Source organism: Nyctereutes procyonoides, unplaced genomic scaffold (genome assembly GCF_905146905.1).
Source record: "Nyctereutes procyonoides isolate TBG_1078 unplaced genomic scaffold, NYPRO_anot_genome, whole genome shotgun sequence".
NCBI classification, from domain to species: domain Eukaryota; kingdom Metazoa; phylum Chordata; class Mammalia; order Carnivora; family Canidae; genus Nyctereutes; species Nyctereutes procyonoides.
This window is the reverse complement of record NW_026575124.1, coordinates 4449917-4467711: the sequence shown is the minus strand read 5'-3', so window position 1 is coordinate 4467711 and position 17795 is coordinate 4449917. Positions and strand designations below refer to the sequence as shown.

Sequence of the window (17795 nt, the reverse complement as noted above, 5' to 3'; positions counted from 1 at the left end):
GGGGGGCAGGGAAGAGCCAAAGGGCGCGAGGCCCGCTCGTGTCCACGCCCGCAGATGGCGCCCGCCCTGCAGGGACCTCCGATGCCCTGCGGATGCTGGTGCCCGCCGCTCCTCGACGGTCGCAGCACCCGGGAGTCGAGGCGCAGCGTCCGGGCGCTGGAGTCATGGCCCCCAGGAGCCCCTATTTTCTGTTCCGCGAGGCCCGTTTCCTCTTGGCTCATCACTAGAAGAAGAGGGAGAGGCTGGGGCACGCCGCCCACTACTCGCCCATTGCACGGGCTTCCCATCCATAAGGTCGGGGCTCCTGGGCCACAGAAGGCAGGAGTCCCGTGACTTCATTTTCCTTCTGCTACATTTTGAGCCCCCGAACCCCAAACTCGATGTCTGTTACTTAGCACTGGATTCTGTTATGTGTGTGTGTGGAGGGGAGGGAGGCTTGGCATCGTGACTGCACATGCTGCGACTGGGGACACGCGTCCGAGACCCCAAACGCTGGGCCGACCAAAACCGCAGGCCACGTTACGGATGGGCTTTCGGGTTTTCGGGGCCGAGCTGAGCTCGTTTCTGCACGGAGCCCGCTCCGCCTGCAGTTCCCCGTCTCCAACACCAGGTGGAGCGACTGGCCGGGCCCCGACGCACAGCTGGCAGGCGGCGCTGTGGCGCCGGGGCCGACCCCCAACGTCGCGGTCACTCTAGCTCTCGTAGAGCGACTCGTTGGTCCAGGCCGCGCATGCGCCGAGCCTTCCTTTGGCTCTTCCCGCCCACCGCCACCACCCCCACCCCGCCCCTCTCGGTCGTCTCCGCTCTGGGAGCAGGTAAGGCCTTGTGCCCTCGCGCCCGCGATGCGCCGCGCACGCGCGCGGGACGCCCACGTCGCGTGAGTCCTGTGCGGGCCTTTCTTGCGTGCTCCCACCCGGGGCCTCCCGCCCGCCCTCGTCCCGCTGCTCCCGCGCCCTCGGGCCGCCCCCGCCGCGCCGGGCTGCCGCCATCTTGGGAGCCTCGTGGGGGGGGGGGCGGAGCGCCGTGGAGCTGGACTCGGTCCCCCTGGCCACTCGGCCCTCACCGAGGCGCTTTCCTCTCTCTTGCCCACCCGGCGTTGCGACAAACGCCAGGCCCCGCCCCGGCCTCCGCTTCCCCTTCTCGTCCCTCCGACTCCTGCGCCTCTGCTGCCCCAAGCCGTGGGGGTGGCCGGTGTCTCCTGTTGGAAGTGCACGTGGTGGAACAGCAGCCGAAACCCGTTTCCACGCAGGCCGTGGCGCAGGAGGCGGCCGGGGGCTACACCCGCAGCCCTCCCCCGGCGCGGCCGCGAGGACCGGAAGTGGCTGCCGGCGGGGTTCTGTCCGAGGAGCAGGCCCCACAGAGGCGCGGGGCCGCGTGGGCCGGTCCTCGCCCGCCGGCTCTCCTCAGACCCCGCTCTCCACACGGAGAGGTTTGAGGGAACGAACGGCCAGTGGTTCCGTCGGCAGCTCCCTAGCGACGTGACTGCTCCACACCTGGTCCGCAGTGTCGTAGGCTGGCAGGTGCAGGCCCGCCCTGGTTAGGTGGCCAGGGGAGCCGTCTGCACCTCGTGCAGCCTCCTGTAGTGGCACCCTTTGTGGCGGGCTTTTTTTTTTAAATATTTTATTTAATTTATTCATGAGAGAGAAGCAGGCTCCATGCAGGGAGCCCGACGTGGGACTCGATCTCGGGACCCCCCGGGGTCACGCCCTAGCCCGAAGGCGGTGCTAAACCACTGAGCCACTCAGGGATCCCATGTTGCGGGCTTGTACACGTCAGTACCGCGTTGAACTTGTTAACCTGTAGATTAATTTACCACCACCACCACCCCCCCGCAGAAATATGTTTTGCAAATGATAACTTAGGTTTAATTTGCCTTGGGGGGGAAACTTTCTTTACTTATTTACTACGTTTTTTTTTTTTTTTAAGATTTTATTAATTCATGAGAGACACAGAGAGAGGCAGAGACACTGGCAGAGGAAGAAGCAAGCTCCACGCAGGGAGCCCAATGTGGGACTCCATCCCGGGACTCCAGGATCACAACCTGAGCTGAAGGCAGCGCTAAAACGCTGAGCCACCCGGGCACCCTGTTTATTACATTCTAAGTAAACTCTGTGCCCAAGTTGGGTCTTGAACTCACAACCTGGGAGTCATATGTCCTGTTGACAACCAGCCAGATGTCTAGTCCTTTTTATTATTTATTTTTAAGACATTTATTTTAGAGAGGAGGACAGGGGGGAAGGAAGAGAAGTTCAAGCAGACTCCAGCCTGAGTGCAGAGCCCTTTGTGGGGCTCAATCCCAGGACCCTGAGCCAGTGACCTGAACTGAAAACAATAGTGGAGCACTCAGTGACTGAGTCACCCAGGTGCCCCTCTCCCTGTCCACTATTTTCTTTTTTTAAAGCTTTAGGGAAATTTTCTGATTTTGACCAAAGAAAACCTTTATAATCTGCAGCAAAATTGGGTTAGAGTTATATATGAGCACCTGGAGACAGGACAAGAATTGAAGGCATCGATTAATCTGAAAGTGACTGATGCTGGATTCAAGGGTAGCCTTGGAAAATCTTGATTACAACACATTTAAGGAAGTGTTAGTTAACGGGTTTAAGTAATCCTTGAGTATTTCATATTAGGAAGCATTAGCTTTTTTTTTGATATTTTATTTATTGAGAGAGCACAGAGGTAAAGGGAGAAGCAGACTCCCCACTGAGCAGGGAACCCGATGCAGGGCTCTATCCCAGGACGCTGTGATCATGATCGGAGTCAGAGGCTCTCGGGTGCCCCTAGGAAGCATTAACTTAAGTGTGAGAAGATTCCTGGCTCTATGAGTACAATCATTAGGAGACTGGTTTAAAGACCATGCTCTCAGGATGCCTGGGTGGCTCAGTGGTTGATAATCTTTATAATCATGCCCTTTGGCTCAGGGCATGATCCTGGAGTCCTGGAGTCCTGGGTCAAGTCCCGCATTGGGCTCCCTGCAGGGAGCCTGCTTCTCCTTCTCCCTGTCTCTGTACCTCTCATGAATAAATAAGTAAAATCTTTAAAACAAAAACAAAAACAAAACAACCATGCTCTCAGTGTACCTAAGGATCACTTGAGAAGCTTGTTTGAAGTATAGGATACTTGGGCCTTATACCCAGAGATCTTGACCAAGAACGTCTAAAGTGGGACCCAAATATGCAAAATTTTTTGAATACACAGGCCCTTTCCTCAGGTAAGTAGTTCAGGTGGATGTCTAACTTGGAGAAATCATTTTTGTAGGTCTTTAATTCAACAAGTGTCTGAAATATTTCTACCAACTTAGGGCACCTACAGCATTGTTTTAGATCTTGAACGTACAAAATTGAATGCTTCTTAGTGTGAATGTGAAAATGAATACTTTAACAGTCATAGTTAGACTAATGGGCGGATTCCTCATTGATGTGCCCCTGTTAATTAAGGTAGGAAAATGAAGTGTTTGAGGAATCCAATAAGTTTTAGGTAATTCAGTAAAAGATTGTTGGAGATCCTTCCAGGGTCTTGGCCTTCAACAAATATGTCCCAAGAGTCTTTAAAGGGCAGCTGTTTCAGTCCCAGACAATGAAATCTTGAGAAGAGTTCCTTTTGAATAGAGACTGAAGAAAATTTAGAGGACACAGGAACTTCCTCTGACAACACCAACTCATGAGCTATGGAACTGAGTGACAGGTCTTAAAGTTGAGACCAGGTGGCTACTTGTTCAGACAGGCGGAGTCACTTGATAAGGAAATCTTGAAAAGAAGCTTGGAGGGAGTCTTGACTTGGTTTTAATTCCATCTCTGCTGATGACTTGAGGTCATTCACTCTGCTCTCAGGGCCATTTAACTTTTCCAGAGCACCTTTTCTGCTAATAAGGATGTCCTTTGGTGAACAAGGACAATGTTTACAATGCTGCTTCTGTAATTCCAGCTCTCCTGCTACAGCCCCTCATCCCCTGAAAATGTACGCCTGTGCAAAGTTCGTCTCCACCCCCTTCTTGGTGAGTACCTGCCTTTTTTGGAAGAATTTTTCAGGAGGGCCATCTCGTCTCTCCTTGCCATAGGACGGTCTTCACAGCTGGGCTGGTGGAAGGTCCTTTGCTGTGTTAGCCTGACAGCAGAGAGTGAATGCTTACCAGATACTCCCTGTCTCAGATCCCTTGGAAGCTGTTGATTCTTTTCATCCAACCATATTAGAAGAAGAGTGTAAAGGAGAATCTAGACTAAGATCAGGTTATTTCTATCCTGACTCTCTGTTCTATAAACTAGAACCCACCTAAAAATGGTAAACATGAAGTAGATAGCCTAACTTGAACTGAGTATACACTGTGTACAGGATCTTGCCCTGAGTGTTTGAGAGCCATAGCCCAGTCCTCTGGGAGGTTAAATTTGGGTGACAAGTTGAAACACCTGTAAATACACATTGGAAAAATATTTGATTCAGAAGCAGCAGCATGGAAGAAAGATATTTTTTTTCTAAGATGTATTATTTAGAGGGAGGAAGAGAGAGTTACAAGTGGGAGGGGCAAAGGAAAAGGGAGAGAGAATCTCAGCTCTGAGTGTGGAGCCTGATGCAGGACTCGATCTCACAATCCTGACATCATGACCTGAGCTAAAACTGAGTTGGGCATATAACTTACTGTGCCACCCAGGTGCCCCAGAAATTACAGATTATTTGTTGATGGAGATAACTGATTGATACATCCATGAGTGGAAAAGGGCGCTATTCCTGGATACTGTTGGTGGAATACTTATTATGCCTGCCACTGGGTGTACCATTTTGTGTATATAATTTCATTCACTTCACACATCAACCCTGGATTATTGTATGCCAATTTAATAGATGAGAAAGCAGGTTTAGAAAGATTTAAGTGACTTGTCCTGAGATTACACAGCTGAAATAGAGCTAAGATTAGAATCCAGATCTATCTTGGGCAGCCCGGGTGGCTCAGCGATTTAGCGCCACCTTCAGCCCAGGGCCTGATCCTGGAGACCTGGGATCAAGTCCCACGTTGGGCTCCCTGCATGGGGCCTGCTTCTCCCTCTACCTGTGTCTCTGCCTCCCCACCCTCTCTCTATATGTATGATTAATAAATAAGTTTAAAAATCTTAAAAAAAAATTCTAGATGTATCTGACTAGAACCCTGGCTGGTAACCACTATGTTGGCTGCTTTTGCTGGGGGTTAGAAAAGGCTACAGGATGGAGTGGATTTTGAGCATGGATCATTTTGCATGTTTTCCTGAAGGATGTGTTTAGGAAAAGATGCTCCTCCAATCATTGGCTTCCCTCTTACTGGCTGGCCATTACCAACATATCTCTCTTACTAAGTGAAGCAATTGCTTCTGAGGCTTGGATTTCTTCCCATTCTCAAGGCCTGTGAAAGGATATAGTGAGAGGGTAATACTTTGTGGCCTGAAAGGAAGTAGGTTTCTTCCTTTAAACCAAAGGAGAAGCCTGGAAAGTAAGAGAACTAGTGTAGTTCTTGAATCTAAAATTTGCTAAAGTAAAAGAATGATCCAAGATTCTTTTTTTTTTTTTTTAAGATTTTATTTATTTATTCATGAAAGAGACACAGAGAGAAAGAGAGGCAGAGGCAGAGGTAGAGGGAGAAAGAGGCTCCATTCAGGGAGCCTGAAGTGGGACTCGATCCTGAGTCTCCAGGATCAGGCCATGGCTGAAGGTGGCGCTAAACCACTGAGCCACCCGGGCTGCCCTGATCCAAGATTCTGATTTAAGTTCAAGAGAACGAATGGGGCATCCATGTGACAACTTGGGATGGTTCTGAAACTCCTCCACTGCCTTTCTTGACCCTCTTTGCCTTTGTGTCATTCCCCTTAGGTCCGGAGCACCTCTCAGCTGTTGAGCCGATCACTGTCTGCAGTGGTGCTAAAACCACCAGAGACACTGACAGATAAGGTACCTTATGAGGTGGAATTGGGCCTGTGGTTTGGGGGTGAAGGGTGAAGAGGGCTGCCTGGCAGCACCAGTAGGGGGAGTGCTGAGGACAGTCATCACAGACAAAAGTTAGTGAAGGATTAAGGCCATTGGCTTAGGTGAAGATAGGAGGATGGCCCATACTACATATGATCTAGTGTTCCAACTTTTGCCACTGGCAGCACATGCCTGTGTGTGCTGCTGATAACTACCATTACCTGACCTAGTTTACTGACTTTGGCTGGTGGTATTTGGTCCCATGCAGATAGATGATGATTTCAGGGCACCAACAACTGGCAAGGGCTTCAGTCTTAAACTTCTAGACCATACCTGAATCTTGAAGGTATTTGATACCCACCTTGTATCAAAAAGTTCTGCTTGGCAACATTTTATGGGATTTTCCAGGGAGTTAAAAGTTTTTCTGTTTGGGGGGAAAAGGCATGGAATGTGATAGCATAGAAGGCTTAAATGGTACAAAAATTACCGAAGCAAAAAGAGGTTTTTTAAAATCTTTACCTTCTACCTGTGTCTTCTTCACAGAGCCTCAGCAGCTTGGCAGCCCCACATCCCCTGACCTCAGTTATTCCTAGCCGCAGCTTCCAAACCAGCGCCATTTCAAGGGACATTGACACGGCAGCCAAGTTCATTGGGGCTGGGGCTGCCACTGTAGGGGTGGCTGGCTCTGGGGCTGGAATTGGGACTGTGTTTGGGAGCCTCATCATTGGTTATGCCAGGTAAGATGGGCCCTCCATTGGCTCTCAGATATATTTCCAAAGATCTAGGCAGAAATATCTAGGGATCTTGAGCTCTACATTATCTTATACAGTAGCCACATGTGGTTATTTGAATTTAAATTTTAATTAAGTAGGGGCTTCTGGTTGGCTCAGTCAGTAGGGCATGTGACTCTCAGATTCATGAGTTCCAGTGCCATGTTGGGTGTAGAGATTACTTAAAAGTAAATAAATTTTTAATTAACTAAAAGTACATAAAGTTTAAATTTTTTGTACTTAGAATATGGTTAGGTAGTCACATGTGACTAGTGGCTACTATATTGGAAAATTCCTTTGAAAAGCTTTGGAAAGTCAGCAAAACAAGGTAGGAGGGCCATGTCTGGGCCACCACTTGGTTTTCGTACAACTGAGCTAAGAATGGGTTTTACTACATCTTTAAAGTGTCATGAAAACGGGGGGGGGGGGAGGGCGGCGGCAACAGACTGTGTGTGACCCACAAGAGCTACAATATTTACTGTCTGGCTCTTTACAGAGAAAGTTTGCTGCCACTGGTCTAGAGCCCCAAGTCAGCATAGTGGTTTTGTTGCTGCTTTTCCCCATCCCTGGGAATTCCCCATCACTCCTGGGAAAACTGCCTTTGCAGCCAACCCCACAGCTTCCTGACACTTGGGACTATTTGGTCTCCACCAGCTCTGGGCAACTCACCGTTAGAACTAAATTAATCCTCTTGAGACCTGCTAGTTCTCTTAATGCCTTTGAGGAAATAGGTTTATTTGTTAGGATTTATATGAAACAGCCTGCCTGCTTCTGTGTCCACAGTTCTGTTAGAAGCTGGTGTTCTTTGCCTTATCCATCAAGGCTTCCAGAGGGGACAGACTAAGGGAAATAGAATGATATATTGACTTCCAAAGTTGGGAGTCTTTTATCCCATTTTGTTTCTAAACCCCATAGACCATTTGTAGCTTCTTAAAGCCCAAAATTTTTGACTATTTTGAAATGAAAGAAAATAGTCTGTCCCTCTGATTCCCTTGTTCTCTAGAATGGGTTTTTTCTGGTTGTATTCCATAAAGCCCTAGGGTTTTGAAATATGCCCAGAGACCATCTTAAAGAATGAAGGGGAGACCAGTCAAACAAGCCTTTAAAATCCTGCACTTATTTACCATTGTAGTTTGATTTTTATACATTTTGTATTTTGAGGTTCTGCTACTTAAAGTTTCAAAACACTACTCTGATAGACTCTGCCACTCTGGATACCTCTTCCATTATGGTTGGGCCCTGGATAGTTAAATGTCCAGGCCCAGAGGTCTTAAGTTATGATACGGGTAATCTACTAGAGAAGGTAATGTTTGTACCTGGGCCATGTTACAGAATTTTGTATTTTCCACTCCCATCATTTAGTCTGTAAGCCCTTGATGTATCAGGCAAGAATTGGGGGCATGATGGTGTCACTCTGAGAGACTCATTACATAAGATGAGCTTGAGGAGATGGAGATGAGTTTTCCCTGAGCTTGCCTTTGATGTTTGTCTTTTTCTTTGTGTGGACTAGAAATTCAGTCTTTTCTCCTCCCCTTCTCCCAGGAATCCCTCTCTGAAGCAACAGCTCTTCTCCTACGCCATTCTGGGCTTTGCCCTCTCGGAGGCCATGGGGCTCTTTTGCCTGATGGTGGCCTTTCTCATCCTCTTCGCCATGTGAAGGAGTCGTCTCCACCTCCCATAGGTCTTTCTCCCATGTCTTGTCTGCCCTGTATGCCCTGTATGTTCCTTTTCCTATACCTCCCCAGGCAGCCTGGGGAAAGTGGTTGGCTCAGGGTTTGACAGAGGAAAGACAAATAAATACTGTATTAATAAGATCTTTCTTGTGTCTCCTGTGTATATTTGTTCTCCACAGTTGGCTGAGTGCCTTGGTGAGAGTATAAGGCCTGGTGGGTGGTGACAATTCTAAACTCTGCATGAGTCTGGGCTCACTTGTTCTTCATTCTGTGTCAGGAAGGCTTTATTCAGATTAGCAGTCCTTTTTAATAATTTTCACCTGGGATGGCCTTTTATCTTGGAGGATTGGGTCAGTGGAAACAAACAAGGCTGGCTTAAAATTTCCACTAATGGGCTGTTTCCACTGCTACTATCCTGGCTCAGGCCCTCATTGCCACCCACTTGGTCTATTGCAATAACCTTTTAACTGGCTTCCTGCCTCCAGTCTCTTTCCTCTAGTAGTTACTTTTATCCACCACTCCCAGATTAATCCTTAAGTATGAGACTAGTTGTGTCATTTACCAATTCAAAAACAGTCTGACCTCAGCCTTCTCAGCTTTATCTCTTATTCCCATACACTCTACCCAAACTGGTATTTTCATTTTTCAAATACTTTCCCTCTTTCCTGTCCTTATCTTCAGGCCTTGCCCTTTGGCCATCTTTGCCTTCTTTTCCTGAATCTTCACTCACTTTCCTCTTAGTTAAACTCCCTGTTATCTTTAAAGACTTAGTTTAAAATGCTGCCTCTTGATTATGAAGCTTTCATCTGGTTTCCATCTACCACCAATCAAATGAGCATTAACAGAAAAAAAGGACTCTAGAGCATTTTGTATCCTTTCTAATGCTTCTGGTCTATGATAAATTGTAGATTTATATGTGTGTGTGTCTTTTATCTTACAAGTTAGTCTCGGTTCCTTGAAGGGACTACGTCATATTCATTTTTATATCCCTAGAAGTATCTAGGATGATGCATCTCAAAAATATCTTGTCGAATTTTTTATTTAATCATCTAAACTACCCACCTTACTTTACAAATGAGGAAACGAAGAGTTTGAAAAGTTAAAGGGTTCTCTCAGGATCATTCACTAGTAGAGGCGGAGCTAGAATAAGGATCATGTCTTAGAGCTATACCATACTGTCGGTCTTGGGACCCCCAAGTCCAGTGTTGCCAACGACTTATTTTCCCAAGCAAGAGGGAAAGAATAAGCAAAGATAAGCCTTTTCCCTTAAAAATTCCTGAAAAGGAACATTGGACAGTGGAGTTAATATGAAAGTGAAGAATTGTTTTCTAAAGGCTAGATATACTTTATTATTTTTAAGATTTTATTTATTGGGATCCCTGGGTGGCGCAGCAGTTTGGCGCCTGCCTTTGGCCCAGGGCGCGATCCTGGAGACCCGGGATCGAATCCCATGTCAGGCTCCCGGTGCATGGAGCATGCTCCTCCCTCTGCCTGTGTCTCTGCCTCCCTCTCTCTCTCTCTCTCTCTCTCTCTCTCTCTCTCTCTCTCTCTCTCTCTGTGACTATCATTAAAAAAAAAATTAAGATTTTATTTATTTATTAGAGCATGAGCAGGGAGAGGGGTAGAGGAGGAGCAGACCCCACCCTTGGCAGGGAGTCTGACACAGGGCTCAGCTCCAGGACCCCAGGATTAGGACCTGCATTGAAGGCAGACCCTTAATCGACTGAGCCACCCAGGCCCCCCAGCTAGATACATTGTGTTTGTTTGTTTATTTTTGGTAGTATTTTGTTTTGTCTTTTAAAGATTTTATTTATTTGACAGCATAAGCCAGAGGAGCAGCAGGCAGAGGGAGAGGGAGAAGCAGGCTCCCCCCACAGAGCAGGGAGCTGGATGCAGGGCTTGATCCCAGGACCCTGGGATCATGACGTGAGCCAAAGGCACTACTTAACCAACTGAGCCACCCAAGTGCCCCCAATTAGATACACTTTAAATAAGCCTTATCCTAAGTATGTTTAAAGTCTTTTCCTGATAATGTGAATGAGCACAACAGTTTTTCTTTTGCGTTAATTGATGACTATGAAGTTAAAGCCCAATGCAGAGACTTAACCCCAGAGTAAACTGATTCTTAGGAAGCAGGTCACCCAAAATCATTCACCCTTGTCCCTTTGCTATTGTAATCAAGGGTTGAGAGGGATCCTATCCATAGCTTGCTTCCAGATTGTTGTACCATCCCCAATTAAAATGCATTCTGGGCCATGGGGCTCCCAAGTGGGGCCTTCACAAGAATAGCTCCTCCAACCCAGAGTGAGTGGAAGTTATTCTACATATTTTGAGATCCGGAATAGATCTCTATTACAGTATCTTGAATTTGTATCTGTGTTTGGGCCCCCGCTGCCCATCCCCTCTCTGAGTCACCAGGTATTTGTTTTGCTTCTTTCCTTGGACCTTTCTTTGGGAGTGATTCTAGCTAACCCTTTATCAACTTAGGTGCTTGGGGAGAGCACAGCTTAGTGGCCCACGTGTTTTTTTGCTCTCTGAGGTGAATGATGAGATGGTGCTGCAAGAAGCTTGGAAGCAAATTTCTTTGGGAGGAATCAAGGCAACCTCTTAGTTTCAAGCCCCAGGAGATAGTTACTGGCAACCCAAGTTGCTAACAACTTGGGAAGGAGAGTGCTATGTTTTAGTAGAGATGGTCCAAGAGCAAATTTTATGAAGATCTTTCCAACTTTGATTACATTATGTAATGAAAGCTTTCTACTTGTCCTTGTAGTTTTACAAAATGCCCATGTTTGAATTCAGATTTTTTTTCTTTACTTTTTTGTTTTTTTAGTGTAGTTGACCACAATGTTACATTAATTTCAGGAGATGTTCTTTTTTTTTTTTTTTTTTAAGATTTATTTATTTATTTATGAAAGACACAGAGATAGAGGCAGAGACACAGGAGGAGGGAGAAGCAGGCTCCATGCCAGGAGCCCGACGTGGGACTTGATCCCGGCACTCCAGGATCATGCCCCGGGCCAAATGCAGGCGCTAAACCGCTGAGCCACCCAGGGATCCCCTTCAGGAGATGTTCTAATCTCTCTTCTACCACTGGCCACTGTGATGCTGGACACATCACTAACCAGTAATTTTCTAGGACCTCAGTTTGTCCTCATCTATTAAATAAGGATAATAATGTTCATCCAGGAATTACATGCATACACACAGAGGTACCTTGAATATTTGAAGAGGAAGGTGCCATCAATGTTCAATATATATTGATTATAATTTGCTTTCTCCTTCTCCATGTTGCTCAGGGCATATTAGGCATTTGTAGATAGCTTCTCCCTCTTTATGGTTGGCATAGAAAAGGGAACTGACCATCCAAAAATGTAGAAATTCTAGCTATAAACAGAGCCATCTGAGAGAGCACCAGGGATGCTGAACATAGGCTTGCTTCCCTCTTATTCCTCAGTTTTTTCAAGTCACTTGTGTTTCTTCAGAAACAGGGGAGGAGTGCCATTCTAATTAGAGGAAAATGATGTCCTTTGGAAATAATCTAAATACTAAACAGCAGTAATGAGTAACCCTGTTCCAGCCTCCCTTTCAGGATGGATTTATTAGTTTGAGGCTTTCTCAGGTCATCAGGATGAGAAATACATTCAGGAACAGCATTGATGTTTTAGCTTAGGTTGGTGTCCAGGAACTTAGAGGCTGCTCTGTGTCTTCCATCCTTTCAAGAGAAATGAGATGAAGGAATATTCTAATTGAATTCTGAATAGAAAAAAGAAGTGGAATAGCATCACACTGGTAAGTAGAGAATATTGTCCTCTGCGTTTTGGACAATGAAACTTCATCTTTATTGAGTTGTATCTAAAATTATTGTGCATTTTCCAACATGTATTCCTAGGATACACTCTTGGACAGCTTGGTGTTTTCATTATTTGATGAGGAAAAATTAAAATACAAGAAGATATTTTTAGTCCCCAGGCATTCCTTAAAATGTTTTTATTTTATCTCAAGGCACCTTGTTAGTACATTGTGATCAAGCTAGCAACCTTAGAAATGGCAGAAGACGTGATGGATAGAATACGATGGATGGGGATCCCTGGGTGGCGCAGCGGTTTGGCGCCTGCCTTTGGCCTAGGGCGCGATCCTGAAGACCCGGGATCGAATCCCACGTCAGGCTCCCGGTGCATGGAGCCTGCTTCTCCCTCTGCCTGTGTCTCTGCCTCTATCTCTCTCTCTGTGACTATCATAAGTAAATAAAAATTAAAAAAAAAAAAATACGATGGATGAGGTCAGGCCTCTTTCAAATGCTTGGCTTCTCTTATTAGTGTAAATGGTTGGTTAGAGAATTTGTTCCTGCTTTTTTCTCCCCTCACCCCATAAGAGATCATTTCCTTTCATCTTTTGAGTAAGTGCCGTGGTAGGCAGAAATTTTTAAATGACTCCCCTAAATACGTCCTACTCTAATCCCCAGAGCCTGTGGAAATGATGGGATGTGGTGGGTGTGGTTTTGTTAGATTACATGGCATAGTTGACTAACGGAGATTATCTGTGTGGGCCTGAGCTAATCACATGAACTCTTAAAAGCAAAGAGCCTTCTTAGGCTGATGGCAGAAAGAGAAATGAGAGATTTGAAAGAAGGATTTGGGGGCACCTGGGTGGCTCAGTCCATTGAGTGTCTTAACCATTGACTGAGGTCATGATCCCAGGGTCCTGAGATCGAGCCCCTCATCAGGCTCTCTGCTCAGCAGGGAGTCTGCTTCTCTATGTATGTGCACACTCTCTCTCAGATAAATAAATTTTAAAAGATAAGGGGGGGGGGTGTTGCCCCGGTGGCCCAGTGGTTGAGCATCTGCCTTTGGCTCAGGTCGTGATCTCGGGGTCCTGCTTCTCCCTCTGCCTATGTCTCTGCTCCTCAATCTGTGTCTCTCATGAATAAATAAATAAAATCTTTTAAAAAGAAAAGAAAAAAATAGCATATGCTTTTAAAAAAGAAGAAAGAAAGAAAAAGGATTCAATGTGCCATAGCTGGCTTTGAATGCAAGGACTGAAAAGTGCTGAAATTGACCTCCTAACTGGCAACCAGCAAGGAAATGGGGACCACAGTCTAAAACTGCTAGGACCTGAGTTCTGCCAATAGCTTGAGTGAGCTTGGAAGTGGATTCTTCCTCAGAACCCCTAGATAAGATTCCAGTCCATGGGGTACACGGGTGGTTCAGTTGGTTAACCCTTGATCTCAGCTCAGGTCTTAATCTCAGGGTCATGAGTTCAAGCCCCACATTGGGCTCCATGCTGGACGTGGTGCCTACATAAGAAGAGAAAAAAGAAAAAGGATTCCAGCCCAGTCAACACCTTCCTTGCCTTTGGCTTTGTGAAACCCTAAGCAGAAGACACAATTAAGCCTTCCTAGATTTATGATATACATAACAGTAAGGTGATGAATGGATGTTGTTTTAAACCACTAAGTTTGTGGGGGTGTCTGGGTGGCTCAGTTGATTAAGTGGCTGCCTTTAGGTCAGGTCATGATCCCAGGGTCCTGGGATTGAGGCCCACATCAGGCTCCATGTTCAATGCACAGCCTGTTTCTCCCTCTCCACCACTTGTGGTCTCTCATGCTACTCTCTCTTTCTCTCTCTCAAATAAAATCTTAAAAAAAAAAAAAAAAACACCACTAAGTTTGTAATAATTTGTTATGTAGTGATAGAAAGCTTATATAAGTGCAACTTTTCAACCTGCAAAAAGAGAAACATTTCATCTGAACCTTACACTGAAAGGAAACCAAAGTTGACTTACCGACTCTCTGCCTCTTAACTTCATTGAATCTAATCTTTAGCTGAGAAAGGCTAAAGAAGGAAAGAACTTTTTTTTTTTTTAAGATTTTATTTATTTATTTATGACAGGGAGGCAGAGGCAGAGGGAGAAGCAGGCTCCATGCAGGAGCCCAATGTGAGACCCGATTGCAGTACCCCAGGATCATGACCCGAGCCAAAGGCAGACCAACCACTGAGCCACCCAGATGTCCCAGGAAAGACCTTTAAACGAAAACTGTATACCATGAACTTTTACTATAGCCATTTCATTTGTATGAAGTAGATATCTTTTCTTGATTTAACAGGTGAGAAAACTAAGACTCAGATTCATGAGTGATGACTTGGTCCTTGAGGTGATTTAGGTAGGAAATGATTAAAACCAAATAGAAACCCATGACCAAAGCTGCTTATGTTTTATTATCCCACAAGATACAGGGGCCACGATATCATTGGTGGTGAGGGAAGGACAAACCTAGATAGTTTTTTAGATTTCCCAGTGAAGGTAATTGATCTGTTTTTCTTAAAATTACCATCCCATTGTTAACTTGAAGATAGGTAGCATTTTGCCTTCCCCCTGGGTTCATTTTATCCCACTGCCTGTTTCCTGGGTTTCTGGGCAGGCTCAGTTGAGTTGGCTCAGCTCTGCCCTCAACAAGGATATTTTTAACCTTTGTGGATTAGAGCCTTCCAGGAATTATGTAAATGCTTTTACAGAAACCACCTCTGCAGATCTTGTGGAACAGGGAGGGTTATGTATGTGTAGGGGTGGTATCTAAGACCAGACAGACTTGCATCTCCTTTGTACCCCTAAGACCTTTCCATTCACATCTCCCAGCAGTTGGAGTGAGGACTTTAAGTTTCCAAAACATAGCTGCAAAGGATAACAAACAGCTAACCTGTAACTCCCTTAGAGACAGGAGAATAGTCAGTGGGGATTTAGCTCAAGAAAATTTGTGTAGTGCAAAAGAACCATACATTTTCAGAAAGCAGCTTGGCCCTGTAGAGTTGACCAGATTGAAAGTCCCAGAATCCTGAGTTCAAGTCAGTTTTGGTAAACTCTTAGGCTTCAGGTTCCTTCCCTTGTGTGAAATGAGCATATTTCCTTGATATGTGCCTCCTGGAGATGTCATAGAAATAAGTGGAATTAGCTTTTAAAACTTCTTTTTAGAACACAATATCTTATAAATTGTCTCTATCTCTGCTCTTTCTTGGTTGCTAATTTACCAGGAGTAACTTAACACTAGGATTCTCTGCCAGTACTAAAATTAGACTCCATCACTCTGGGGCTTCCTTTCCTCCTCCTTGCTTTGTTTTAGGGCTTGAGGGAAACATGTACCACTAGAATTAATAAACTGAAGCCTAAAGAAAACTTTTACCCATTAGAAACACTATTTTCATCCTACCCATATTATCACCCTTTTAAACAAGGAACCCAAGTCTGCCCTGAATTTTGATTATTTGATTTAGTTGTGCAGATGAACTTGGGAAAGCCTAGGAATCCCTTGGGAATAAAGAGGGAGGAATAAACGGAATTGGAATGGAGACAAGCTAGTTTCCTGGTCTCTCTAGCCAGCCTCCCTTTCCCAACCAGATAGGCTTTCTGCCATTAAAACTTTGAGGTTCTCTGTCATATCACAAAAGGGCCTAGAGTTATTACTAAGTGTGCTGACATCCTGTCTGAGGGTGGGAGGTTCAGGTATGGGGCACTTTTCCTGACCAGGGATCTGGGGGAAAGAAACAGGCAAGGAGGGAGTCAATCTTTTCCAGCTGCAACCTAGAGAGAGAAAAGGAACAAATTCTTCACCAGGGAAGATTGTGTAAACAGTGCCTTTGGCTGGAGCCATAGAGTTGGGGAAGCAAAGAAAGGGATCTTTGTTCTCCCCTACCCCTGCCAGAGCACAATCGTAGAGCTGGGATTGTTTGCTTTGGCAAGGGACTCCCTGCTTGAAAGGACTAGGCGTTCCAGAAACTGATGAGGCCTCCGTTGGGTTTCCCTTATGGAGCTGAGGAGAGGACAATCCCCAGCCTAAATTTTTTACCTAAGGAAGTGAGCTGGGAGGCCTGCAGGCCTAAGGTATCTGGCCCATGCTTTTCTAACTTTGTTCACCTCTTTCCCTTTCCAATTTGACCCCACCCCAGGATGTTAATAGCCTCAATCTTCCTGCCATTGAGGATGCTTGTGGTTCTTGTACTAGTGTTCTGTCCCAACAGACAGCGAGACAATCCCAGTCCTCCTTTCTGAAAAATCCAACAGGAGAAAGGGATTCTGAGATCATTTTATTTATCCTGTTACTTTTTGGTTATATTGCACATGGTCCTGATAGTTGCAGGCAATCTTTCAAAAAATCTCCAGAAATGTGCCAATAATATTTATGGATTGCTTGCTTATGCCAGGTGCTTTACAAATGATGTAAAAATTATGTCTCAAAACACAATTAGTGATGTGTTTCACTAATTCTTGTGACACCCCCCCCCCCCATTAGACACGATTACCCCTATTCTACAGATGAGGACACTGGGGAGTAGCAAAACAGAATAATTTGTCCATGGTGTATTACCTTGCTAGGGCTACCAGTAGAAAGTACAACAAACTGAGTGGCTTAACAGAAATTTATCATCTCACAATTCCGAAGGCTGAAAGTCCAAGATCAGTGTGTCAGCATAGTCTTGCAAAGGCTGGGAGGCTGAATCTGTCCCATACCTCTCCCTTAGTTTCCAGTGGATTTTTGGCAATCTTCTGGATTCCTTGACCTGTAGATCTGTGCCTTCATGTTCAAATGGCATCATCCCTGTAATTTGCTATGTCAAGATTTGAATTTGGGTCTGACTCCAAAATCATTTGTGTTTTGTTTTGCTTTGCTTTGTTTTGTTTTTTAAGGATTTATTCATTCAGGGGCGCCTGGGTGGCTCAGTTGGTTAAGGGTCTGCCTTCAGCTCCGGTCATGAACTCAGGTCCTGCCTGAGACTGAGCCCCACAACGGGCTTCCTGCTCAGTGAGGAGTCTGCATCTCCTTCTCCCTCTGCCCACCCCCACCCCCACATTTATAGACTCACTTGTGCTCTCGCAAATAAATAAATAAAGTTTTTGTTTTTGTTTTTAAGACTTATTTGTTTGAGGGGCAGGCCAGGTGGCTCAGCGTTTAGCGCTGCCTTCAGCCCAGGGTGTCGTCCTGGAGTCCCTGGATAGAGTCCCACGTCATGCATGGAGCCTGTTTCTCCCTCTGCCTGTATCTGTGCCTCTTTCTATGTCTCTCATGAATAAATAAATAAAATCTAAAAAAAAAAAAAAAAGATTTATTTGTTTGAGAAAGCATGCGAATGTGAGTCAGAGGAGCAGGGGGAAGGGCAGAGGGAGAGAGAATCTTAAGCAGACTCTGCTGAGCACGGAGCTGGATGCAGGGTTCAGTCTCATAACCCTGAGATCACGACGCAAACGGAAACCAAGTGTCTGACATTCAATTGATTGAGCCAACCAGGTGGCCCATATGTTCTTCCTACTATACTCTGCTGCCTGCTTAAAATCAGAAAGTTATTCAAAATGTCTCCTGGTTTCCAATGTCTCCTACCTTCAATCCAAACTCTATTGCTGCTGCTAGTTATCTTTCTAAAATGTGAATTTGATCAGTCAT

General features: G+C 45.6%; 1 protein-coding gene across 1 annotated transcript; it reads left to right on the top strand.

The window, feature by feature from the left end:
- Window positions 1-773: 773 nt before the first annotated feature.
- ATP5MC2 (ATP synthase membrane subunit c locus 2) lies at window positions 774-8511 on the top strand. Its single transcript, XM_055337249.1, has 5 exons — window positions 774-815; window positions 3925-3994; window positions 5833-5910; window positions 6469-6662; window positions 8238-8511. Exons 2-5 carry the CDS (start codon window positions 3956-3958, stop codon window positions 8350-8352), a joined length of 426 nt encoding a protein of 141 aa, XP_055193224.1. The 5' UTR covers window positions 774-815; window positions 3925-3955; the 3' UTR covers window positions 8353-8511.
- Window positions 8512-17795: the final 9284 nt, after the last annotated feature.

Coding starts and splice junctions, on each gene's coding strand:
- ATP5MC2 (XM_055337249.1), top strand. CDS start 3,956: ATGTACGCCTGTGCAAAGTTCGTCTCCACCCCCTTCTTG. Junction 3,995..5,832: donor TCGTCTCCACCCCCTTCTTG/GTGAGTACCTGC, acceptor CATTCCCCTTAG/GTCCGGAGCACCTCTCAGCT. Junction 5,911..6,468: donor CAGAGACACTGACAGATAAG/GTACCTTATGAG, acceptor TCTTCTTCACAG/AGCCTCAGCAGCTTGGCAGC.